This window comes from Triticum aestivum, chromosome 2D (genome assembly GCF_018294505.1).
Source record: "Triticum aestivum cultivar Chinese Spring chromosome 2D, IWGSC CS RefSeq v2.1, whole genome shotgun sequence".
Taxonomy (NCBI): Eukaryota; Viridiplantae; Streptophyta; class Magnoliopsida; order Poales; family Poaceae; genus Triticum; species Triticum aestivum.
In genome coordinates this window covers 357,225,795-357,251,145 of record NC_057799.1, presented here as the reverse complement: position 1 = coordinate 357,251,145, position 25,351 = coordinate 357,225,795, and the positions used below count along the sequence as shown (strand labels likewise).

The 25,351-nt window shown below is 41.1% G+C and overlaps 2 protein-coding genes across 2 annotated transcripts; one reads left to right on the top strand and one right to left on the bottom strand.

The window, feature by feature from the left end:
- Positions 1-3,433: 3,433 nt before the first annotated feature.
- On the top strand, positions 3,434-7,505 carry LOC123053138 (2,3-dimethylmalate lyase). Its single transcript, XM_044476542.1, has 6 exons — positions 3,434-3,757; positions 4,507-4,718; positions 5,535-5,816; positions 6,321-6,443; positions 6,865-7,015; positions 7,226-7,505. The coding sequence occupies exons 1-6, from the start codon at positions 3,571-3,573 to the stop codon at positions 7,234-7,236; spliced, it is 966 nt and encodes a 321-aa protein (XP_044332477.1). The 5' UTR covers positions 3,434-3,570; the 3' UTR covers positions 7,237-7,505.
- A 143-nt stretch (positions 7,506-7,648) lies between these two features.
- On the bottom strand, positions 7,649-11,385 carry LOC123053139 (uncharacterized). Its single transcript, XM_044476543.1, has 5 exons — positions 11,040-11,385; positions 9,344-9,447; positions 8,377-8,490; positions 8,102-8,185; positions 7,649-8,003 (listed from the first exon to the last, which is right to left on the bottom strand). Exons 1-5 carry the CDS (start codon positions 11,245-11,247, stop codon positions 7,947-7,949), a joined length of 567 nt encoding a protein of 188 aa, XP_044332478.1. The 5' UTR covers positions 11,248-11,385; the 3' UTR covers positions 7,649-7,946.
- Between the last annotated feature and the right edge of the window lie 13,966 nt (positions 11,386-25,351).

Below are 25,351 nucleotides of genomic sequence, written 5' to 3'. Positions count from 1 at the left end.
CTGGTGGATCATGCAGGGCGATGGGGGTCTGTGGCTTCAGTTGGTCGAGGCAAAATATTTGCAGGGAGAGCCTCTCTTGGCGTGTTCTCGCTCGACTGGATCTCAATTCTGGAGATCTATCCAGACGATTAAGGATGAGATCCGGCTGGGTGCTACCTTCTTAGTTGGCAATGGGAATGTCACCCAGTTCTGGATTGACCCTTGGCTGGATGGGGAGCCGCTTCGTGTTCGGTTTCCTAGGCTGTTTGCTATCTGCGAGGACCCGCATCTGCTGGTCTCCGCGGCTGGTTTGGATTAGCAGTGGAACATCACGTTCCCCCGTTCATTTGGGCCAGAGGAGGTGCGAGAATGGGTGAGTTTGAGGGAAGTAGTCCCTCGCGCACTGTCCCAGTCTCCTAACACCATTTCATGGAGATTCTCTCCTTCGGGATAATTCCTAGTTAGCTCTGCATACCAGGCGCTCTGCCGCCAGCCGGTCATACAGTGGTTATCCCCATTGTGGAAGGCGTTGATGCCCCTCAAGATCAAGATTTTTTTGGCAGCTTTTGCGTGATCACTTACCCTCTGGGACAGAGATTCTTAAGCGACACGGTTCGGGCGATGGCCTATGCCCTCTATGTAATATCCTGGAGACGGGAACCCACATTATGTTTTCTTGCACCGCGACACAAGCTCTATGGAGCTTTGTCCGCGAGGCCCTTGTGCCGGATTGGGAGGCCTGGGACCTTGCAGAGTTCCTGCAATCCAGGGCCACCCAGGTGGGCCGCAAGCGCCACATGTTCTGGCTTATCTTTGCGGCAATGGCGTGGACCCTTTGGACGACTCGCAATAAAATGGTGATTGAGCGGATCTTCCGTGGCAATCTTCTGACTCGTTCTTCAATTTTCTTGCCTTCTTGCAGCACTGGCACCTACTCGCTAGACAGCGGGACCGCAACCGACTTGGGCTTCTCATGGGGGCACTCCTAGCTTCCACGCGCCGGCTTTCCGCCCGTACGACGGTTTCTTAGTTTGCCACCCGGTGGCCTTTTAATGTTTCTTCTTTCTTTCTTGGGCGTGATTGTGCTATGGACCCAACCATCTTATTTGCTATCGTGATTGGTACTTGGCCGTATGGATGTTTGCTTCATCTATAAAGCGGAGCGAAAGCCTAGTTCGAGAGACGAACCCAAAAGTGCGAGTCATCAGGTTTTTAATATACCAGAGACATAACTTTTTGGCCTAAATACTTATGGCCCAACATGGTTTGCCAAACGTCGTCCTCAGTAAGTAGTTTGAAGTTTGAACAACCATTTACTAAGTAAGACATCGTTCTTGGCCTGCGGGTCATGAATGTCAATGTCACCTTGATCTTTTGCCTACAAACCACACTTCGTTTGGCCAGCCAACACCTTTTCTTTTCACTATCTTCTTTCCAAAAGAATCTAGATATGGAATAATCTAGTCTTTGCAAGACCCCTTTTGGGAGTTGGAAAAAACAAAGCATATAGAGAACAATATTGTGAGGAGAAAATCGATCAAGACCATCCGTCCTCCAATAGAGAGCAACTCCTTTTTCAATTGCCCAAACATTTTTCTAAGCGCTTCTCCTCATGTTTCCACTCTCCTTAGAGAGACGCTGATAATGACTTGGAATTCCAAATATTTTATTAGAAATTGGCCTTTTGCACAACCTAATAGGTAAGTATAAATCAGCCGCGCTCACTGGCTTCTCCAAAGTAGAACAATTCACTTTTATGAAAGTTAATTTTAAGGCCAGACATTTTCTCAAACGCTGAAAGCAAAAGTTTTGCGTCTGGAGCCTTATCCAGTTGATGTTTCATACAAAGAATTGTAGCATCGACATATTGCAAAATAGAGAGGTCACCATCCATAAGGTGTGGCAATACTCTTGTAATTTGACCGTCATGTTTGACGCGATCAATCAAAATAGCCAACATATCAACAACAATATCAAATAACACTTGAGACATAGAGTCACCCTGACGTAAACCTTTTTGTCTTAAAGTAATGGCATATGTCATTATTGACTTTGATAGCCACACTACCTCTACTAACAAAATTTTGGATCCACTCGCGCCATTTATCGGAGAATCCTTCCATTTTTGTGGTATGTTGAACGGACGCCCATTTGACCTTGTCACAGGCCTTTTCAAAGTCAATCTTGAAAACTACTCCACTCATGTACCCTCTTTGTTCAACCTCCTAAAAAACTGTCGTCAGAGGCAATCACGGGGTTCCCCGCATGGCCGCTGATGAGGGTGGCGGCGGGGTTCTCGGTCGCTCTACCGCTGGGCAAGTGGCTAGGGTTTAGGGTGCGGCCCCTGGTGGTGCAGGCGGCGTCCTTCGGCGCGGTGGGTCGCTTCCGCCTGACCGTATGAGCAGCAGGCTGGCGGTGGATTTAAGCGGCTGGTGGTCGGCTCCCTGTGTTCGTCCTGCTCTAGATCTGAAGGTGCCTCCTTCAGCATGTGTTATTGCCTCTCCCAGGCTTTGTCCGGGTCATGGTGATGGGGCGTAGAGCCCTGGATTGGGGTAATCTCTTGGCTGGCGGCGATGACGCTCCGGGTGTCGGTCCCCTTCCTGAAAGCGACTATGAGGTCCATCTCCCTCCCTTCCTCCTTCCCTTGTTCCCAGGTGAAAATCCACAGCCCTTGGTTGGGCGTCGACGGTGCTCTTAAAGGTGTCGTGTTGGGTTTGTGGGAAGGAGGGTGGTCTGCAGCAAGCTTTTTGGTGTTCCTGTTGGCAGCGGCTCCTTCTTCCAGTGGTGACTCCCCGCTGTGGAGGATTGATGCTCTCCTCAAGCCGCTTCACTTCCTTCTCTGTGCAGTCCGGTTTGTCCGGTGGGTCGACGCCCTCGGCCTGGGCGAGAGGGGATAGTGGTCCCCTTTATGGCGAACTCGTCACGTCGATGGAAGTGTGTCATTGGTCTTGGCATGGCTCGGCCCTCCTGATGGCTTTGTTTCCCATTGCTCGCCATGTCTTCATGAAGTGCTCTCGTCCTCTGACTAGAGTCTGCGGCTTGCATGCAATTTTTGTCCTCCGGTGTGTTGGAGTGGTTGCCATGTGTTTTCAGGTCTTCTTGCTTGCTCTGATGAGAGCAGCTCCACTTTGCCTTCCGTGCGTCGATGGCGAGCTTCTTCCTTTGGCGCAACCCCTTTAGCCTATGTTAGGTCCCCAAGTTGTATTTTTTTCTTCTTTGGTCGTAGATTTTAGCCTCCTCGACGTCTTATATCTGCTGCCTTGGGGTTGCATCCTCGTTTTTCTTTTATGTCTTTAATTATATGTTGTGCTCTTATAATCCTGATCGGTTGATGGATTTGTCAATTGAAAGTCGTGTGAAATCGAGGCCTACTCGGATTGGTTCTATCCTTTCATTAAAAAAAGTCACGGATTATTATAAAAAGGAAAAATCACAGGATCCATGGATGCGCCACTTGTTGACACACACACACACACCTTCAACCTCTCGGCGCTCCAGTCCATTCCGCTTCACTCCCCTCTCGCGCTTCCTCCTCCGCCTCGTCGACCCGGTCCCACTCGCGGCATCCTCCGCCGCCGCGCAGGCGCAGCGATGGCAGCCCGCGCCCCTTACTTCGCCCCCGAGGAAGGCGCCCGGGGCATCCGCCCAGGGGAGTCACCTGCCGCGGCGCTCCGCCGGATCCTGGCGACGCCAGGCGCCCACCAGGCGCCCTGCTGCTTCGACGCGCTCGGCGCCCGCCTCGTCGAGCGCGCGGGGTTCCCGATCTGCTTCATGGGCGGTGCGTGGTCGCTCTGCCCCCTCTCACGCTTCTCGCATGTTCTTTGTTCCTCCGGCTGTGTTCGTCCGCGGTCGTTGCAGTAAAACCCCTTGTGGGGTTTAAGTTTTCGTTGGAACGATCGGCTGGAGAATAAAAGGTCCTTCGTCACCCCGGTAGTAGTAGATCTAACCAACCGTGCATTCCAAGTGTTCCAGTCAACTCACGGTTTGACATATCCTCTTGGGAAGATGAGAATTACCCTATCCATTGTTGAAATGTTTTGCTCACTGGAAGGAGGGATAGTCCATATATCACCCTTGATTACTAGCACAAGAAAGATGTTAGCTCAAGTTTATCTGGACGTAACTTGCATTTTGCTAGCAATAGTTAAGCTGGCAATTTATTGTCATGACACATGACAAATATTGTATATAGCTGTGCAAATAATTAAAATTGGACGCATAGCCGACTTGAAGAGTATCTATGAAAGAACAACTCTAGCTCAGAAAGCTAAAATGCAAATGTTTTTCCGAGTATATGTTCTCGGTAAATGCTGCTTGTTTTGGTGTTTAACTAGAACTTTGTGTCCTTAAAGGTAGTTATTAATATCTGTTATGCTGATTTGTTAGATGAAATAAACCACTATGGAAATTAAGAGATTTTAATGTCTTTTTACATACTGAACTTTTCCAGGGTTCTGTGAAAGTAACTTTTGGTGTTTGCTGAAGGTTTTTCATGCATTGGAGTCTTAATATATGTTCTCCATTCAGGTTTCTGTGTTTCTGCTGCACGACTTGGATTGCCAGATGTTGGATTAATCTCCTATGGAGAAATGGTTGATCAAGGGCGTCTAATCACCGAAGCAGTTTCGGTTCCCGTGATTGGTGATGGAGACAATGGTTACGGAAATTCTATGAACATCAAGAGAACTGTAAAAGGATATATCAATGCTGGGTTGGCTGGAATCATGCTTGAAGATCAGGTACTCATAGATTTCCATACATTTCCTCCTCCACTTGTCAAGGTCACTGCTCTTATTTTTCAGATAGATTCGGTGATTATTTTGAATGTTTTGGTGAGTAATCTTATGAGACTCTCATAATAGGCTGTAACTCCTTAATTTAAAACTGAAATAATTTTGATCTTATTTCTTTCTACTAAAAGTTGCTAGGCATAAGGCATTAAAAAACGTTGTTCCCCAGAACTGCAGCAATTTATCAGTTCCTTGTTTTTTTTAATGTGGTATTCAGTGTGTGTCTTTAGAGTGTACAAAACTAAATATAAATAATTGTTTGTTTTACATCATATGAACGTGAGGTGTTCTTCTGGCTGATGGTAGTGAGTGATTAGGATTCAGACTCCCACTCCATGGTGCTCAATTATGGGAATGTACTTGTAGGATCCATCCTTAAAAAAATTGAACTGACAACTTTAATCTCATTCACTGGACATGATTCTTACAATGCAAGTTTTTTTTTGTGGCATATTTGGATAGTGCAAGCTAAGATAGTTTTCACTCTTCAGACTGTATATCATAATGAAGGGCGGAAGGGTAAGAAAGTAATGTTTTGGAGTAGCGCTGATTTCCTTTTGTAAGATATTTGCAGCCATTAGAATTCCAAATGAATCATTTGATCCAGTGATGAATACTTCTCTTTATATCTTTGTGTGTTTGATTTCATTTCATTTCAAAGTTTCCTTAGTTTCTTTATCAAAGAAGATGAACAGAAGACTTGTGTAATTGATTTTCTGCCTTCTAAAATTTTCATTAATTGATACGATACATAACTTATTGAAGGTGGCACCAAAAGCGTGTGGACACACTGAAGGAAGGAAAGTCATCTCGAGGGAGGAAGCGGTCATGCACATAAAAGCTGCTATAGATGCCAGGAAGGAGAGTGCCTCTGACATTGTTATTGTGGCGAGAACAGATTCCCGGCAAGCTGTTTCTCTTGATGAAGCATTATGGAGAGTTCAGGCTTTTGCTGATGCTGGAGCAGATGTTCTATTTATTGATGCCCTTGCTTCAATAGAAGAGATGAAGGCATTCTGTGCGGTTGCACCTGGAGTACCAAAGATGGTAAGATGGCCCACCTGTGTTTTTTTGTCATACTCGAGTTAGTCATTCAAGAGTTATGATTGTACTCATATCCATTGAGATTACCTAGGATAACATTTTGATTTATATAATCTCCACCTTCAATCTGCATCAAAATCCGTAAACTTTTCTAGGGCGGTGTACCAAAGCAAAGTTCTTATTTATATGCTTGGTGCTAACCTTTCAATCCATTCTGGTATGCCAATGAATTTGATTAGGATACACAAACAAGAAATGATTTGTTTTAGTGTTTTTCTATATTTACCAAGTATGCAAATGTTTACAAACTAGAGGAGATAGGAGGGATGTGTCATCTGTGGCTCTAGCTACATTTATGCTTGTGATTACTTCTCTTGCTAATATTTCTGTACGAATGATGTCTGCTTCTGAACGTTCTGTTTTCAATTCGCCTGTGAATTCGTATTTTTTCCTCTCTAGTACTTAGATGAGGACATCAGATATCATACCCTGTGCTTTGTTCTGCAGGCAAACATGTTAGAAGGTGGTGGTAAAACTCCCATATTGACCCCTGCTGAACTCAAGGAGATTGGTTTTAGCCTTGTAGTCTATCCGTTGTCCCTAATTGGGGTGGCAATGCGTGCAATGGAGGTTTGTTCTTTACATACGAAGCATGTTCCATGATTTATATACAGCGTTCTCTTTTCAGTTTCAGACGAATTTAAATACATGATGCCATGATGGTAACGTCCTCTAATATTGCCTTGAATTTTTTTCAATGTTTTTACAACTATTCCAGTTCTATCCAGTAACTTAAGAGATCTATCATGTTGTATACCGTGTTCCTTGAAATTTTGCATAGAACATAAGTGCAAGGACTTGTTTATTGAGAAGCTGCATGCAGATCATATACTGCACCGCAAAGGGGAAATCAGGGACGACCATAGCATCTTTCAATGCATGTAGATATTCTACAACCATGTGAATGCCAGTAACTGCCATAGGTAGCTGTTCAATTTGGAGTGTGAAGTGCTACTTTTTTATTCGGAGCACATGAATATTTGATATGCAGGATGCTCTACTCGCCATAAAAGGTGGTGGCGTACCCCCACCTGCCAGCCTGCCATCTTTTCAGGAGATCAAGGATACTCTAGGGTTCAACCGCCATTACCAGGAAGATAAACAGTACACTGTCCCGCAAGCCGAGCCATCAATGCCAAGTGGTGAGCCATGATGATTTCTACCACTACTCTGTTCAATGTAGACATGACTTGGCAAGCCCTGATGGTTTATTCCATCACCCTCTTCAATATAGACATGTTAACCCCCGAGTGGTGAATTCACCAAAAAATAAAAAAGTGGTTAGCAGTGCATGGACATGTAAATACATTATCCGTGATTTTCAATGACTATTTTTTGTCGGCATTTTACAGGTAACCCGTAGAAAGGAGCGACCCTGTTCAATTCTCAGGAGCTATATGGAAATGGGATCCAGGTGTCCACCGAGCGATCAGTATCCATTTGCTTTCGAGAATTTGAGATTTGTGCCTCCGGGCAATGAGGCAGAGCAATCGCGTTTATCTTGAGGCAGATGATTTCAGCAAGTTGTAAATGAGGCGGTGTGACGAAATGTTTGTAAACGATGCTGCTTTTGGTGTCAGCAAACCTGGATTCCTGGTGTCACTTTCAATAAAATAAACCAACTTTGAGGTAGTTGAGAAATGTTTCTCGCCAGTGTTTGTAGTAAGTTGAAGTAAAATAGTACGAATTGTCGGCATGACAGATTTCTTTGGCAGCAGGACTCGAGATTCGCGTCGGGAATTTTGGAGCATTAAATACAAGCATCTTTAAACATATGTAGTATGTAAACATGTTCGCTATAGTGTTATGAAAACCGTGCTGTTACATTGTAGTGCCTGTCTGACAAATGGAGCAATTTCTATTTGGGCCAAAGTAACACAAAATGTTCTTCCTCTCATGAGTTCACAAAAGCTCCAGCCCGCAGGGGGGATCTTTGTGTCGCATGGAGCCAACGAACTGGAAAACCAACACAATATTTCCATTTGAGACAGTACTTACAAGTACAGCAAAACGTATAACAGGACGCCGGTGTTACAAGATGGAAGGAACTAAACAGGAATGAGTAATTGCAGTTCATAAGAAGTATTTCATCCTGTTATCTCTTCTCATGGCGCGGTATACAGCCTGGACCTGAACAACAATCAAAGTCTCATTGAGTAAAGTATCTGCACATCAACATCTAGGTTGCAGACTAGAATATGTTTGATCATAGGAAAACATGGTGTTACCTGCTCACTTGAAGCCACACGTATTGGCCCGATTTTTACAGAAACATATTTCCCCCTAGAAGATATTTTCTGACTTACTTGGCCCTGTACAAACCAAGTCGAGATCTATATTAAGAGTCACAAAAATATTAAGGAAAATATAGCAAAACGAAATGTTCGACGAAGTTAAGCATTGATATAATCTAAGCAGTGAAATTAGACAGCCCCTAAAGTATGCTAGTAATACATATTATTCCAACATAAGAGAACATGTGAACCCAGTTTAATACACCAACCTTTGGAATCGATTCTTGAAGAACTGATTCAACAGCATCAACCATAGAATGGACAAAATCTTCGCCTCCAGTACCAATTGCTGTAAACCCTCTGTCTGTGGGATATGTATTCACCTGTCAAGTAAAGCGGTAGAGTACTAAGTGATGCCTGAAGTAAGATCCAAGGTTTCGAGTCTTACATTGCTCCCTTCAATAATCTAGTTCAAAAACCGATAAACCAAAGCAATGCACTTGTGTGTCTCTACATAATTAGAATCGACTTTTTCAGAATAGGTCCGATTGGAGTTTGATAAGACCATGGACCCTAGTGAAACTCAGTCTAGGGTTTTTAAAGATATTCTCCATTTCCCCCCTTTCCCTATAAAGTATAGTCTCAAGGCTGCCTTCAGTTCTGTCCAGTTATTACGGGTAATAAGGCTTTCGACCGGCTAAAGGTTGCCTTCGCTGTGAGACTTAAGCCAATACCTTATGTCATGAGCCGAAAGATGATTCTTTCTCTGTTGAGACGAAAAGGACCTATGGTTTCGCTCTTCTTCCATTAAAAAAAGCTCTTATAATAAAACACTGAAAAAAGGACAAAGGGGAAGACGCTCTTCAACTTTCTTTCTTCCTCCAACAGCTCGGAGAAGGAACCTTTTCCGGTCTCGTGATGGAGCACTCATTATTATGAGCTGCTCATGTAGAAAATGCATGACTAGCATGGCTATGTTGACTCTAATACAGTAACAAGTCAATCTGGCTTGCCCAAATATACAATTTCATGATACCAAGAGCAAAACCTAGAAATCCAACATTGACATCAAAGTAAAACAAAATTTGACTTATGGGACATTGTCTCGACAAAATATCGGCAGAAAAGAATTGCACAGAAATTTCCAGGGGCCAGTTGTCCCATGTCAAGCTATTGTAAGTCATCCTCCACTGAATGATAACACTAAATAGGTGATGTTGGATATTAAGATAATACCTTCTGATCCAGAACAAGCCATTCATCACTTGAATCATCTGTAACAGTACCACCTATGACCATATTTGTTGTGAGTGCAACCCTTCCTTTAGACTTTGCCACCTCTGCTTAAAAGGGAAAGTTTTGTATGAATTAAAACAAGGTATAAACGTTACTAACTCATAATCAAGAAAAAAACTGTGGGCTCACTGCAAATTACCCTTGAGAAGCAAACAGCAAGGGAAAAGATTTATCTCGGTGATCCTAGTATGCAATGTAGCCACATACAGTGGCCTATTATGTAAACTGAAAATGTGACCATTCATAGACTTAATCAATAGAAGACATTGTCATTTGAACTCATCAATTTGATTTTGGTGCTAGCCATGCCCTTGTATAATTTGGGAATGACAGTAAACATCTATATCTTATTATTCTGTAGACTGTCATGCAGTTTTCCTAGTGCCACGATTCCACTAATGAAGTTATCCTCCTTTTTTGTGTTCAATTAAGTCATTTTCGTAACAATCATGAGGCACCACATGGATGACAAATAACAAACCATTGCACTGTATTGCAATATGTGCCTGATACGGCCCCAGTACTGTATCAGTGGATTGAAATTTCCAAACTAAGTAAGAATTTCATAATACCCTGCTGATACTGTTAAGGATGCCCCGCTGATACACCCTTGAACCTTCCAGGCCCAGAATCACGCAAATCGAAACACACAAACAACCTAATCCCATATAACACATAATATGTCCTGCTCTTCTCTTTGCTTGACTCCACCAGATGTCTTCTCCTCCACACTCAAGCATGGCATGCAGCCTCCTTCTCCCTCCTCCTGCCACCGACTCCTCCCTCCGTCCCTCCCAATACTAAGCGATTGTTCCACCTGCTACTGCCGCTACCTCCGCACTCAAGCCAAAGCAATGGCAGCGGTCTCCCTCATACCATGCCCCCTTCAACCAGGACGCCGATGAATATGACGGTGTCATGCCACTGCCGCCTCTCCTGGAATCAAGAGTACGCCAACACTGGTGCCTCCTGCTGATCTGTTCTGTGGTGAGCGTGAAGTTAATCTCTGATTCTTTTGTCCACTGTCCAGGCATAGGTTTCGTTTAGTCATACATTATATATATTTTATAAACTGAAATGCATATATACTTATGGTATTGAGTATTGACACATCCTTGTTTGTGGAAAAATATCAAGATGATATGCCGACTCAGTCTCTCGGAAGTGCTCATAAGGGTAGGATGCGTGTGTGTTCATATGGATGAGTGTATGCATGTATAAATGAGCGTCTGCGTCTATACTGTGTTCTCAAAAATAAAATAAAATGATAAATAGAGATGTTCTAGAAAGGATGCTAGTATTCTCTCGTCGCAAGTAAATATTAAGTAAATCACTAGAAAAACTAGGGCAGAGAACTGTTAGCATATCAAACCAAGTCACTAACATGAATCCATCCAATTTTGTCTCAAAATAAATAAATGAATCCATCCAATTCCATCAAAGAACAACACCCAATCGTCTTCTACCTCCATCATCCCCGGGAATATAACAATCACATAAAAAAAATCCCCGGCATTCCAACTCCGATCTTGAACCCGTGAGCACCGAAACGACGACAACCACGAGCCAGCAAGCCATTAACTAAGCAAAAGATAGAGGAACGAGATGAGAAGGGAGTCATGGGGGGAGCTCTCACTTGAGATGGCCTCGAGCACGGCCTCCTGCGGCGGCTGTCCCTGCTCCCCGGGCCCGCCCCCACTGGAGCTGGAGCAGCAGCGGAGGTTGCGGCGGCGGCGGCGACAAGGAAACGGCGCCGCCGGGGCCGACGCGGCGGCGCGGAGACTCAGGTGGTGGAGGGGGTCGGGGAGCAGCAAGGAGCGGAGCGCGAGGGCTCGGCACGCCATCGTCGCCTTCGATTCCTTCCTTAGTCCGGTCGCCGCGGCCGCGAGCAGCGAGAGAGATTCAGTGGATATTTTTCGCTTGGTTTGGGTTTGCGTCTGCAGCCGGAGTACTCCTATTTTCGTGGAAGGCCGATGAGCCGTTAAAACTTTCATTTCTTTTTTCTCTGCGGCTTTTCGTTCCGTGTTATTTAGTTTTTTTTAAGAAGTCATTTAGCAACTCTGGAGTGCCAACAATCTTTTTTTTAGAAACTATGTTTTTTTTTTTGAGAAATGAGAATTTTTTCTTAGGATCGAGAAATGAGAAACTATGTTTGTTTCTTTCGATGGACTGATAAAGATGGCCCAGACCAGTATCGGGACACACCTGAGGTACAGCCTACACGGGGACTGTAACCTCGCTGTAATGGAAGACTGGCCCAGTAAGGCCATTCTCTGCCACAGAGGATACCTTTCAGCAGTTCATTCTCTTGGTTGCGAAAAGTTCTTTTATTTGAATGACCGAAAATCTGTAGAATAAAAGCAGAAGAGATTCAATGATTTTTTTTGGTCTATAGTTCCCTTACTAACAATGTTAGTGAAAGACAGTATGAAATTGAAGGAGTTTCTAACTTGCGTGATTTTAAAGAAATGTCCTCACACTACTGGTAGCTGCACCTTGCTACTTTGGTAGGTTGCAATCTCATACAAGAATATTTCACGCATAGCTTGCAAATCAACCTGTTTGCATAGTTGTGATTGTGATTTAATTATTTTTTGTTCCATGAAATAAAAGATTTGCAAGTAGAATATGTTGTTTTCAAATAAGAAATCTTACAGTAGAGAATCCTAGAACTCCCATTCCACGATATGTTTTAAGTATTTGAAGTAGGAAAACACCTGTGTTGTACCTGCAGTGATGAAAACAGGTTAGCTCGCATGTTAGATTCAAATCCAGTTAAAAAACAAAGAATTCATAACTTCAAAAATAATTTGGTCATGATTTGCATGAATTGGAGAAAAAACTGTAAGTGACATAAAAAGTCAAACTCCGTAACCTGAAATGAGTTCTAGGAACTGCAAGGAATCTGTAGTCAAAGTCTTTGATGTTGAATGCACTGCAGTTAGGGTAGGTGAGCGCAAACAGTGACTTGAAATTGTAACAGACAATGCTTATTATAGTTGTGAATCTGTCATGTCCAGACCCATCAGGATTCATAATATCAAAAAACCTTCCACTCTCTAGGTTTGTTGTTATTATAATCCATTGCTTATCATTGAAGCAAGGCAAGTGGACCTGTAAAAATTCGAAGTAGGTTTGTTCTGTTCAAAAATTTCCAGTTGAAGAATTTAGTAAGAGAAAAATACGCTTAAAAACGATACTTACAAAATTTGCTATTTCCAATCTGAAGCCAACTCTTGCTTCACTTAAAATGTCTCTGCATACTGGGTCTGAATGATCAAGCATAGGCCTCATGAGTATTGCATGGTAAAATCAGATAAGAGAAATTTTTGTTTGGTGAAACTAACAGATGATAACACACAAGAACATTGGAAGATAGAGAAGAAAAAGAAGTAAATGTATAATACCATATCTTCTCTTTGGACAATGTGCCTAATAACATCAATGTTTGGTATTAGGCCTTGCCTACCACAGATTAGTTGGTCCGTATTGAGCATCTTTGAGTAACAATCCAGAGAGTGCGGATTCATCCAGCAACCAGGTCTCAAGGAAATAGTTAGAGTTTTCTGGTCAACCCAAACTTCATTCACTTGGAATATTCTTTGGCTGTTGTTTTGAAATTAATGTTAGAAACTTTCAACTAGAAGTTAGTAAAAAATGTGAAAACAAAGAAAATAGTATGTATGCTAGAGGAGAATGCACAGTTTGACTGTTATGTACAGTTAACAGAAATACACTTTGGTAAAATTACCTTGAGTCCAGAACTGGAAGAGCTGCAGTCATTGTCTTGTAGAATTCAATTTGCACTAGTGTTGAGAAGATAACTTGTTGGAACTGCATATAGTTGGGCTACTGAACCATTTTTGCATAAGAGAAATGTTGAAACTTCTTCTTTCCTGCCTCTATTTAATTCCTTTTGGATTTAGCTTCAAATTCTTCCATGAGTTTGAGCAACGCTGGATTATTAAGTGGAGTTCCAAAAGTAATTTCTGGCTGTGGAGAGTTAATCTTGAAAGGCCTAAGTGGGCTATTGCTATACAGGAATGAAGTATTAGCATTCAAGAACCTAGGATATGAATGAGTCAGAGGTTTAACAAGTTGGGACGAAGAACCCAGATGAGAGTAGGTGCTTGTTTGATAAGCAGTCATACTGGTTGGGACTGTATCTTGTAGTGCATCGGTTATTGCATTGAAACTCGGGGTGTCATCTTCAGTATAATTTGCTGGGAAAGAATTAAGTGGAGCTTCTGGTTGAGACACATGACTAGATGGGAGATAGTTTTCATTACTTTTTGCAAGTGTATGATGGTAGGGATGTGAATGAATGAGAATTGAATTGTCTTCCAATGCTTCTAGTTCACTTTGATGTGGTGCACAGTAGAAAGAATTTCCTGGCATGAAGAGAAAAAGGAAAATAAAACTTATGTCAGTATGAACATAAAAACAAAACAAGGAAAACAAACTTTAATTTATGCAAGAAGAAAAATAAATTGAAAGTACCTGTGACAGATGAATTAGTGATACGTCTCCAATGTATCTATAATTTTTGATTGTTCCATGCTGTTATATTATCATTCTTGGATGTTTTATAATCATTTTATAGTCATTTTATATCATTTTTTGGTACTAACCTATTGACATAGTGCCAAGTGCCAGTTGTTGTTTTCTGCATGTTTTTTACATCGCAGGAAATCAATACCAAACGGAGTCCAAACGCAGCGAAACTTTTTGAGGATTTTTTGGGACCAGAAGACATCCAGTGGGCCGAAGAAGCACCTGGGGGGTGCTCCGAGGGGAGCACAACCCACCAGGGCACGCCTAGGTGTGTTGTGCCCACCTCGGGTGCCCCCTGAACTGCCTCTTTGCTCTATAAATACCCCAACATTCCAGAAACCCTAGGGGAGTCAACGAAAATCAATTCGAGCTGCCGCAAGTTCCAGAACCACCAGATCCAATCTAGACACCATCATGGAGGGGTTCATCATGCCCATTGGTGCCTCTCCGATGATGCGTGAGTAGTTCTTTGTAGACCTACGGGTCCGTAGTTAGTAGCTAGATGACTTCCTCTCTCTCGTTTGATTCTCAATACAATGGTCTCTTGGAGATACATATGATGTAACTCTTTTTGCAGTGTGTTTGTTGGGATCCAATGAACTTTGAGTTTATGATCAGATCTATCTTTTTATCCATGAAAGTTATTTGAGTCTTCTTTGATCTCTTATATGCATGATTGCTTATAGCCTCGTATTTCTTCTCCGATATTTGGGTTTTGTTTGGCCAAGTTGATCTATTTATCTTGCAATGGGAAGAGGTGCTTTGTAGTGGGTTCGATCTTACGGTGCTTGATCCCAGTGACAGAAGGGGAACCGACACGTATGTATCGTTGCTACTAAGGATAAAATGATGGGGTCTATTTCTACATAAATAGATCTTGTCTACATCATGTGATTGTTCTTATTGCATTACTCCGTTTCTCCATGAACTTAATACACTAGATGCATGCTGGATAGCTGTCGATGTGTGGAGTAATAGTAGTAGGTGCAGGCAAGAGTCGGTATACTAATCTTGGACGTGATGCCTATATAATGATCATTGCCTGGATATCGTCATGATTATCTGAAGTTCTATCAATTGCCCAACAGTAATTCTTTTACCCACCGTTTGCTATATCTCGAGAGAAGCCACTAGTGAAACCTACGGCCCCTGGGTCTCTTCTTTATTATATTTGCCTTTGCGATCTATTTTCCTTTGCTTTTATTTTCAGATCTATTAAATAAAAAATATAAAAATACCTTGTTGAACTTTATTTTATTTGCGATCTATTTATCCAATCTATTACAACTTTACCCCGTCTCCGTGCCAATTTCTGGCGCCGTTACCCGAAAGGGATTGACAACCCCTTTAACACGTCGGGTTGCGAGTGGTTGTTATTTGTGTGTAGGTGTTGTTTACGTAGTGTTGCTTGGTTCTCCTACTGGTTCGATAACCTTGGTCTCATCACTGAGGGAAATACCTACCGCTGCTGTGCTGCATCATCCCTTCCTCTTTGGGGAAATACCGACGTAGCTTCAAGCCGCATCAAAAGGAATATCTGGCGCCGTTGCCGGGAAGACACCATCAACACATACCAGGTTCCTAATCGCAAATCTCATCTCCTCGTAATTTACATTATTTGCCATTTGCCTCTCGTTTTCCTCTCCCCCACTTCATAAAAATTTGCCGTTTTATTCGTCTTTTTTTTTCGTTCACCATTTTCTTGCCGGATTTGTTTTTGAGTGCAATCTTGTTGCGTAGTCACAGTGACTCAAGAGAACACCAAGTTGTGTGATTTCTCAAATACCAACAACAATGATTTTATTGGCACTCCGATTGCTCCTCTCGCCACTAGTGCGGAGTCTTGTGATATTAATACTGCTTTGCTGAATCTTGTTATGAAAGATCAATTTTCCGGTACTCCTAATGAGGATGCCGCGTCCCATCTTAACACATTCGTGGAATTATGCGATATGCAAAAGAAAAAAGATGTGGACAATGATGTTGTTAAGATGAAACTATTTCCGTTTTCTTTGCGAGATCATGCAAAAATTTGGTTTTCTTCTTCGCCTCACAATAGTATCGATTCTTGGAATAAGTGCAAAGATGCTTTTATCACTAAGTATTTTCCGCTCGCAAAAATTATTTCCCTTAGAACCCAGATTATGAATTTCAAGCAACTTGAACATGAGCATGTTGCACAATCTTGGGAAAGGATGAAAATGATGCTAAGGAATTGCCCAACTCATGGGTTAAATCTTTGGATGATCATACAAATTTTTTATGCGGGGTTGAATTTTGTTTCTCGTAATCTTTTAGATTCCGCCGCGGGTGGTACTTTTATGGAAATTAATTTGGGTGAAGCCACCAAATTACTTGATAATATCATGGCAAATTATTCACAATGGCATACCGAAAGAGCTCCTACTAGTAAAAAAGTTAATTTGGTTGAAGAGATTTCTTCTTTGAGTGAAAAAGTTGATGCTCTTATGAAATTGGTTGCTAGTAAAAGTGCTCCTATTGATTTTAATGATGTGCCTTTGTCTTCTTTGATTGAGCAAAATAGTGATGCCATAGATGTGAATTTTATCTCTCGAAACAATTTCAATAACAATGCTTATAGAGGTAATTTTAATCCTAGGCCTTTTCCTAGTAATTCCTCTAATAATTATGGTAATTCCTATGGTAATCAATCTTATAATAATATTAGGAACCCCTCTGGTCTTGAGAATAATATTAAAGAATTATCAATACTCAAAAAGTTTCCAATGCTACAATGGAAGAAAAGTTGAATAAGATTGATGATTTGTCTAGAAGTGTTGATAGAATTTCTCATGATGTGGAAAATCTCAAGATGAATTTTTTTTGCCTAAGGTAGAGGAATCAATTAAATCTCTTTATGTTTCTATGGATGAAAGTAAGAAAAGAACCACTATGCTTAGAGCTAGAAAAGAATTTTTAGAAAAGGCGTTTTCTAGTGATTGCTTTCATAAAAATGATGAAGATCTTAAAATGATTGGTGTTTCTTCTATTGATTCCTTGTTTAGTAAAATTAAGATTGATGAAAAAGGGACTGTAGAAGAGTCAACTTCAGCTAGAAGGCGTCCCGATAATTCGGAGGGTGAAAATCTTGTTGAGAAAATTGATAAAAGTGGGTTTGAAGAGGTCAAGACTTTAACTAGTGATGTGCCCACTCTTTTGGATTACAAATAATTTAATTATGATAGTTGCTCTTTGATTGATTGTATTTCTTTGTTGCAATCCATGATTAATTCACGCCATGCTTATGAACAAAATAAAGCTTTTACTAAACATATTGTTGATGCTATGATGAAAGCTTTAGAAGAAAAGTTGGAATTAGAAGTTTCAATTCCTAGAAAATTACATGATGAATGGGAACCTACTATCAAAGTCAAGATTTAAAAATTATGAGTGTTTTGCTTTATGTGACTTGGGTGCTAGTGTTTCTACAATTCCGAAGTCTTTATGTGATGTGCTTGGTCTTACCGATATTGAAGAATGTTCTTTAAATTTGCACTTAGCGGATTCTACTATTAAAAAGCCTATGGGAGGAATTAATGATGTTCTTATTCTTGTAAATAGGAATTATGTGCCCATAGATTTTATTGTTCTTGATATTGATTGCAATCCGTCTTGTCCAATTATTCTTGGTAGACCGTTTTTACGTACTATTGGTGCCATGATTGATATGAAAGAAGACAATATTAAATTTCGATTTCCACTAAGGAAGGGTATGGAACACTTCCCTAGAACAAGAATTAGGCCACCATATGAATCAATCATGAGGGCATCTTATGGATCTAGAACCAAAGACGGCAAAACTTAGATCCTTGCTTCATGCCTAGCTAGGGGCGTGAAACAATAGCGCTTGTTGGGAGGCAACCCAATGAATAAAATTTATTTTTGCTTTTTTGCTTTCTGTTCTTGAGTGTTTGCACAATTAGGCTACTATTATGGTTGTGTTTTTTGTGTTTTAATTAGTGTTTATGCCAAGCCAAGCCTTTAGGATCTTCTTGGGTGATAGTAGATTTGATCTTGCTGAAAAACAGAAACTTTGCAAATATTCAGATTGCTACAGACTGTTCTGTTTTTGACAGATTTTGTTTTCTTTGCATTGTGTGCTTGTTTCGATGATTCTATGGTTTTCTTTGATAAGTTTTTGCCATAGAAAGTTTGGAATACAGTAGATATAATGCAAAAATAAAATATGAATTGGTTTGCTACATTACTTATAGTAGTGATTTGCTTTCTTATACTAATGGATCTCATGAAGGTTTTGTTGGAGTTTTGGGTGATTGAAGTTTTCAAGTTTTTGGTGATTTTACGATGGATGAAGGAATAAGGAGTAAGAAGAGCCTAAGCTTGGGGATGCCCATGGCATCCCAAGCTATTATCCAAAGAGAAGCAAGCAACTAAGCTTGGGGATGCCCCGAGTGGCATCCCCTCTTTCTTCTAACGACCATCGGTATTTTACTCAAAGCTATATTTTTATTCGTCACATACTATGAGTTTTGCTTGGAGCGTCTTGTATGATATGAGTCTTTGCTTGTTTTGCTTTTTGTTTTGAGTCATGAATCCTTGCTGGACACACCTATTTGAGAGAGCCAAAATTATGCCATGACTTGTTATAATTGCTGTCTATGCTTCACTTAAATTTTTATGAGCTATGGAATTGCTCTAGTGCTTCACTTATATCTTTTTGAGCACGGCGTGCTTTAGTATTTTTGAAGAAATTCTCTCTTTATTCACTTAGGTTTATATGAGAGTTAGTAATTTTTTTAAGAAATTCTCTCTTGCTTCACTTAAATTAATTTGAGAGAAAGAAATATTATGCTCATGATCTCCACTTATATTTGTTTGAGCTTATCTAAAGCAACGCATGAAAAATAGTTCCAAAGTGATAGATATCCAAGAAGGATATAATAAAAACTTTCATGAAGATCATTGGACAAAATAAACTTGATTCCTTGTAATAGTTTTGAGATATGATGATGTGATATGTGAGTCATGTTGATGAGTAATTTTGCTTTAGTAAGAATATTGGTGTTAAGGTTTGTGATTCCCTATGCAAGCATGAAAGTCAATAGTCATGCAATGAAATTATATCCTAATTTTGGTGCATTATTCGGTGTTAATTTTGCTTAATGCTCGCTTATGAGATTATTCGTTTCTTGGTTGGTCGCTTCTCAATCTTTTGCTAGCCTTCATTTTGCACTAAGTATGATCTCTTCTTGTGCATCCAAAAACCTTTAAACCAGTTTTGCCACATGAGTCCACTATATCTACCTATATGCGGTATTCTTTTGCCGTTCTAAGCAAATTTGTATGTGTCATCTCTAATTTTCAAAATAAATTTCTCTTTTGTGTGCTCGTACCGCTCGCGAGGCGGTGAGGGGTGGCCAGTATTTTCCATGCTAGATGTGTTATTCTCACGATGAGTGTTTATTCACTTGTCATTGCACGAGAGTAAGGCAAAGGTATTAGGGATGCCAGTCTCGAAATGAAAAAAATGAATTTACTTTATGGCGTCAAATAATAAATTTTTTGGAAAGTGTTGGTATGGAGGGCACCCGTGGATACAGTTAGCCATGGAAATGAAAGTATGGTTGAAAAAGGAATAAACTTTATTTTCTGTTTGGGAACCGCCTATGATATATCTAGCATGGAAAGTGTTGGGAACTCTAAGTCGTTTTCGTTGGTGAGAAAGGCACACCTCCGAAAATGTTTTTATCTCTAAGTTTTTCGCTATGAGCTCTAGCACTGTTACAAATCCCTACTTCCCTCTGCGAAGGGCCTTTCTTTTACTTTATGAAATTTTTATTTTTTAATTGAGTCTCCATCTTCTCTTAAAAAGCACAAACTAGGAGGCACTATGATCGTACTTGAGCATTGGGTGTAGCTAATATGCGGGTGTGTTTCATGAATGATCAATGATTGAGCATGATGGGCTAGGGATAACTTATTTTAGCGTTGATATTTTGAAAGACATGGTTGCTTGTTGATATGCTTGAGTATTTAAGTTATCATGTCAAAACTAGACAATTGCTTTGAACCATATAAAAGTCCAAATGTCCATGCTATAAAGAAAAGAATATGATATGATATGTTCGGCAGCATTCCACATAAAAAATTCTATTTTTATCATTTACCTACTCGAGGACGAGCAGGAATTAAGCTTGGGGATGCTGATACGTCTCCAACGTATCTATAACTTTTGATTGTTCCATGCTGTTATATTATCATTCTTGGATTTTTTATAATCATTTTATAGTCATTTATATCATTTTTTGGTACTAACCTTATTGGGGAACGCAGCATGCAATTTCAAAAAAATTCCTACCATCACGCAAGATCTATCTAGGAGATGCATAACAACGAGAGGGGGAGAGTGTGTCCACGTACCCTTGTAGACCGAAAGCGGAAGCGTTATGTTAACGCAGTTCATGTAGTCGAACGTCTTCACGATCCAACCGATCCAGTACCGAACGTACGACACCTCCGAGGTCAGCACACGTTCAGCCCGATGATGTCCCTCGAACTCTTGATCCAGCAGAGGGTCGTGGGAGAGTTCCATCAGCACGACGGCATGGTGACGGTGATGGTGATGTGATATGTGCAGGGCTTCGCCTAAGCACTACGACGCTATGACCGGAGGAGTAAACTGTGGAGGGGGGCACCGCACACGGCTAAGAGAACAATTGATGTGTCTATGGGTAGCCCCCTGCCCACGTATATAAAGGAGGGGAGGGGAGGCCGGCCGGCCCTAGGGGCGCGCCAAGTGGGGGGAGTCCCACTAGGATTCCTAGTCCTAGTCGGCTCCCCCCTTCCTTCCAACGGAGAGGGGAAATGGGAAAGAGGGGGAAAGGGAGAAGCAAAGGGGAGCCGCGCCCCCCACCCCTTGTCCAATTCGGACTGTCAGGGGGGCACCTCTTGTGGCCTGCCTCCTCCTCTTCACTATGGCCCATGAGGCCCATTAACTTTCCTGGGGGGTTCCGATAACCTCCCGGTACTCCAAAAAATCGCCGAACCTCTTCGGAACCATTTCGGTGTCCGTATACTACCTTCCAATATATGAATCTTAACCTCTCGACCATTTCGAGACTCCTCGTCATGTCCATGATCTCATCCGAAACTCCGAACAAACTTCGGTCACCAAAACACATAACTCATAATATAAATCGTCATCGAACATTAAGCGCGCGGACCCTACGGGTTTGAGAACTATGTAGACATGACCGAAACACATCTCTGGTCAATAACCAATAGTGGAACCTGGATGCTCATATTGGTTCCTACATATTCTACGAAGATCTTTATTGTTCAAACCGCAATAACAACATATGTTATTTTCTTTGTCATCGGTATGTTACTTGCTCGAGATTCGACCGTCGGTATCATCATACCTAGTTCAATCTCGTTACCGGCAAGTCTCTTTACTCGTTCCGTAATGCATCATCTTGCAACTAACTCATTAGTCACATTGCTTGCAAGGCTTATAGTGATGTGCATTACCGAGAGGGCCCAGAGATACCTCTCTGATACTTGGAGTGAAAAATCCTAATCTTGATCTATGCCAACCCAACAAAGACCTTAGGAGACACCTGTAGAGAATGTTTATAATCACCCAGCTACGTTGTGACGTTTGATAGCACACAAGGTGTTCCTCCGGTATTCAGGAGTTGCATAATCTCATAGTCAGAGGAATATGTACAAGTCATGAAGAAAGCAATAGCAATAAAACTTAATGATCATTATGCTAAGCTAACGAATGGGTCTTGTCCATCACATCATTCTCTAATGATGTGATCCCATTCATCAAATGACAACACATGTCTATGGTTAGGAAACTTAACCATCTTTGATTAATGAGCTAGTCAAGTAGAGGCATACCAGGGACACTCTGTTTTGTCTATGTATTCACACATGTACCAAGTTTCCAGTTCATACAATTCTAGCATGAATAATAAACATTTATCATGACATAAGGAAATATAAATAACAACTTTATTATTGCCTCTAGGGAATATTTCCTTGAGTCTCCCACTTGCACTAGAGTCAATAATCTAGATTACATAGTAATGATTCTAACACCCATGGAGTCTTGGTGCTGATCATGTTTTGCTCATGGAAGAGGCTTAGTCAACGGGTCTGCAACATTCAAATCCGTATTTATTTTGCAAATCTCTATGTCTCCCTCCTTGACTTGATCGCGGATGGAATTGAAGCGTCTCTTGATGTGTTTGGTTCTCTTGTGAAATCTGGATTCCTTCGCCAAGGCTATTGCTCCAGTATTGTCACAAAGGATTTTCATTGGACCCGATGCACTAGGTATTACACCTAGATCGGATATGAACTCCTTCATCCAGACTCCTTCATTTGCTGCTTCCGAAGCAGCTATGTACTCCGCTTCACACGTAGATCCCGCCACGACGCTCTGCTTGGAACTGTACCAACTGACAGTTCCACCATTCAATATAAATATGTATCCGGTTTGTGACTTAGAGTCATCCGGATCAGTGTCAAAGCTTGCATCGATGTAACCATTTACGACAAGCTCTTTGTCACCTCCATAAACGAGAAACATATCCTTAGTCCTTTTCAGGTATTTCAGGATGTTCTTGACCGCTGTCCAGTGATCCACTCCTGGATTACTTTGGTACCTCCCTGCTAAACTAATAGCAAGGCACACATTAGGTCTAGTACACAACATTCCATACATGATAGAACCTATGGCTGAGGCATAGGGAATGACTTTCATTTTCTCTCTATCTTCTGCTGTGGTCGGGCATTGAGTTTGACTCAACTTCACACCTTGTAATACAGGCAAGAACCCTTTATTTGACTGATCCATTTTGAACTTCTTCAAAACTTTATCAAGGTATGTGCTTTGTGAAAGTCCAATTAAGCGTCTTGATCTATCTCTATAGATCTTGATGCCCAATATATAAGAAGCTTCACCGAAGTGTCTTTCACTGAAAAATTCTTATTCAAGTATCTTTTTATGCTATCCAGAAATTTTTGCATTGTTTCCAATCAACAATATGTCATCCACATATAATATTAGAAATGCTTAGAGCTCCCACTCTCTTTCTTGTAAATACAGGCTTCTCCAAAAGTCTGTATAAAACCATATGCTTTGATCACACTATCAAAGCGTATATTCCAACTCCAAGATGCTTGCACCAGTCCATAAATGGATTGCTGGAGCTTGCACACTTTGTTAGCACCTTTAGGATCGACAAAACCTTCTGGTTGCATCATATACAACTCTTCTTTAAGAAATCCATTAAGGAATGCAGTTTTGACATCCATTTGCCAAATTTCATAATCATAAAATGCGACAATTGCTAACATGATTCGGAGAGACTTAGGCATCGCTACGGGTGAGAAGGTCTCATCGTAGTCAACACCTTGAACTTGTCGAAAACCTTTTGCAACAAGTCGAGCTTTGTAGACAGTAACATTACCGTTAGCGTTAGTCTTCTTCTTGAAGATCCATTTATTCTCTATGGCTTGCCGATCATCGGGCAAGTCAACAAAAGTCCATACTTTGTTCTCATACATGGATCCCATCTCAGATTTCATGGCCTCAAGCCATTTCACGGAATCTGGGCTCATCAATGCTTCCTCATAGTTCGTAGGTTCGTCATGGTCAAGTAACATGACTTCCAGAACAGGATTACCATTCCACTCTGGTGCGGACCGTACACTGGTTGACCTACGAGGTTCGGTAGTAACTTGATCTGAAGTTTCATGATCATCATCATTAACTTCCTCAGTAATTGGTGTAGGCATCACTGGAACTGATTTCTGTGATGAACCATTTTCCAATTCAAGAGAAGGTACAACTACCTCATCAAGTTCTACATTCCTCCCACTCACTTCTTTCGAGAGAAACTCCTTCTCCAGAAAGGATCCATTCTTAGCAACAAATGTCTTGCCTTCGGATGTATGATAGAAGGTGTACCCAACAGTTTCTTTTGGGTATCCTATGAAGACGCACTTCTCCGATTTGGGTTCGAGCTTATTAGGTTGAAGCTTTTTCACATAAGCATTGCAGCCCCAAACTTTAAGAAACGACAGCTTATGTTTCTTGCCAAACCACAGTTCATATGCTGTCATCTCAACAGATTTAGATGGTGCCCTATTTAACGTGAATGGAGACGTCTCTAAAGCATAACCCCAAAATTATAGCGGTAAATCGTAAGAGACATCATAGATCGCACCATATCTAATAAAGTACGGTTACAACGTTCGGACACACCATTACGCTGTGGTGTTCCAGGTGGCGTGAGTTGCGAAACTATTCCACATTGTTTCAAATGAAGACCAAACTCGTAACTCAAATATTCACCTCCACGATCAGATCGTAGAAACTTTATTTTCTTGTTATGATGATTTTCTACTTCACTCTGAAATTCTTTGGACTTTTCAAATATTTCAGACTTTTGTTTCATTAAGTAGATATACCCATATCTGCTCAAATCATGTCTGAAGGTCAGAAAATAATGATACCCGCCGCGAGCCTCAACACTAATCGGACCACATACATCAGTATGTATTATTTCCAATAAGTCAGTTGCTCGCTCCATTGTTCCGGAGGACGGAGTCTTAGTCATCTTGCCCATGAGGCATGGTTCGCAAGCATAAGGTGATTCATAATCAAGTGATTCCAAAAGCCCATCAGCATGGAGTTTCTTCATGCGCTTTACACCAATATGACCTAAACGGCAGTGCCACAAATAAGTTGCACTATCATTATTAACCTTGCATCTTTTGGCTTCAATATTATGAATATGTGTATCACTATGATCGAGATTCAACAAAAATAGACCACTCATCAAGGGTGCATGACCATAAAAGATATTACTCATATAAATAGAACGACCATTATTCTCTGATTTAAATGAATAACCGTCTCGCATCAAACAAGATCCAGATATAATGTTCATGCTTAACGCTAGCACCAAATAACAATTATTCAGGTCTAAAACTAATCCCGAAGGTAGATGTAGATGAAGGAAATATGCCCTAGAGGCAATAATAAAGTTGTTATTTATATTTCCTCATATCATGATAAATGTTTATTATTCATGCTAGAATTGTATAAACTGGAAACTTAGTACATGTGTGAATACGTAGACAAACAGAGTATCCCTAGTATGCCTCTACTTGACTAGCTCGTTAATCAAAGATGGTTAAGTTTCCTAACCATAGACATGTGTTGTCATTTGATGAACGGGATCACATCCTTAGAGAATGATGTGATGGACAAGACCCATCCGTTAGCTTAGCATAATGATCATTTAGTTTTATAGCTATTGCTTTTTTCATGACTTATACATATTCCTCTGACTATGAGATTATGCAACTCCCGAATACTGGAGGAACACT

Bases quoted from the DNA above. Each gene is read 5' to 3' on its own strand.
- LOC123053138 (XM_044476542.1), top strand. From the start codon at position 3,571: ATGGCAGCCCGCGCCCCTTACTTCGCCCCCGAGGAAGGCGCCCGGGGC. The intron at 4,719-5,534 runs GTACTCATAGAT...AACTTATTGAAG, and splicing joins GAATCATGCTTGAAGATCAG to GTGGCACCAAAAGCGTGTGG. The intron at 5,817-6,320 runs GTAAGATGGCCC...TTTGTTCTGCAG, and splicing joins CACCTGGAGTACCAAAGATG to GCAAACATGTTAGAAGGTGG.
- LOC123053139 (XM_044476543.1), bottom strand. From the start codon at position 11,247: ATGGCGTGCCGAGCCCTCGCGCTCCGCTCCTTGCTGCTCCCCGACCCC. The intron at 9,448-11,039 runs GTGAGAGCTCCC...CCTTTTAAGCAG, and splicing joins CGTGCTCGAGGCCATCTCAA to AGGTGGCAAAGTCTAAAGGA. The intron at 8,491-9,343 runs GTATTATCTTAA...TTTACTTGACAG, and splicing joins GGCTTGTTCTGGATCAGAAG to GTGAATACATATCCCACAGA.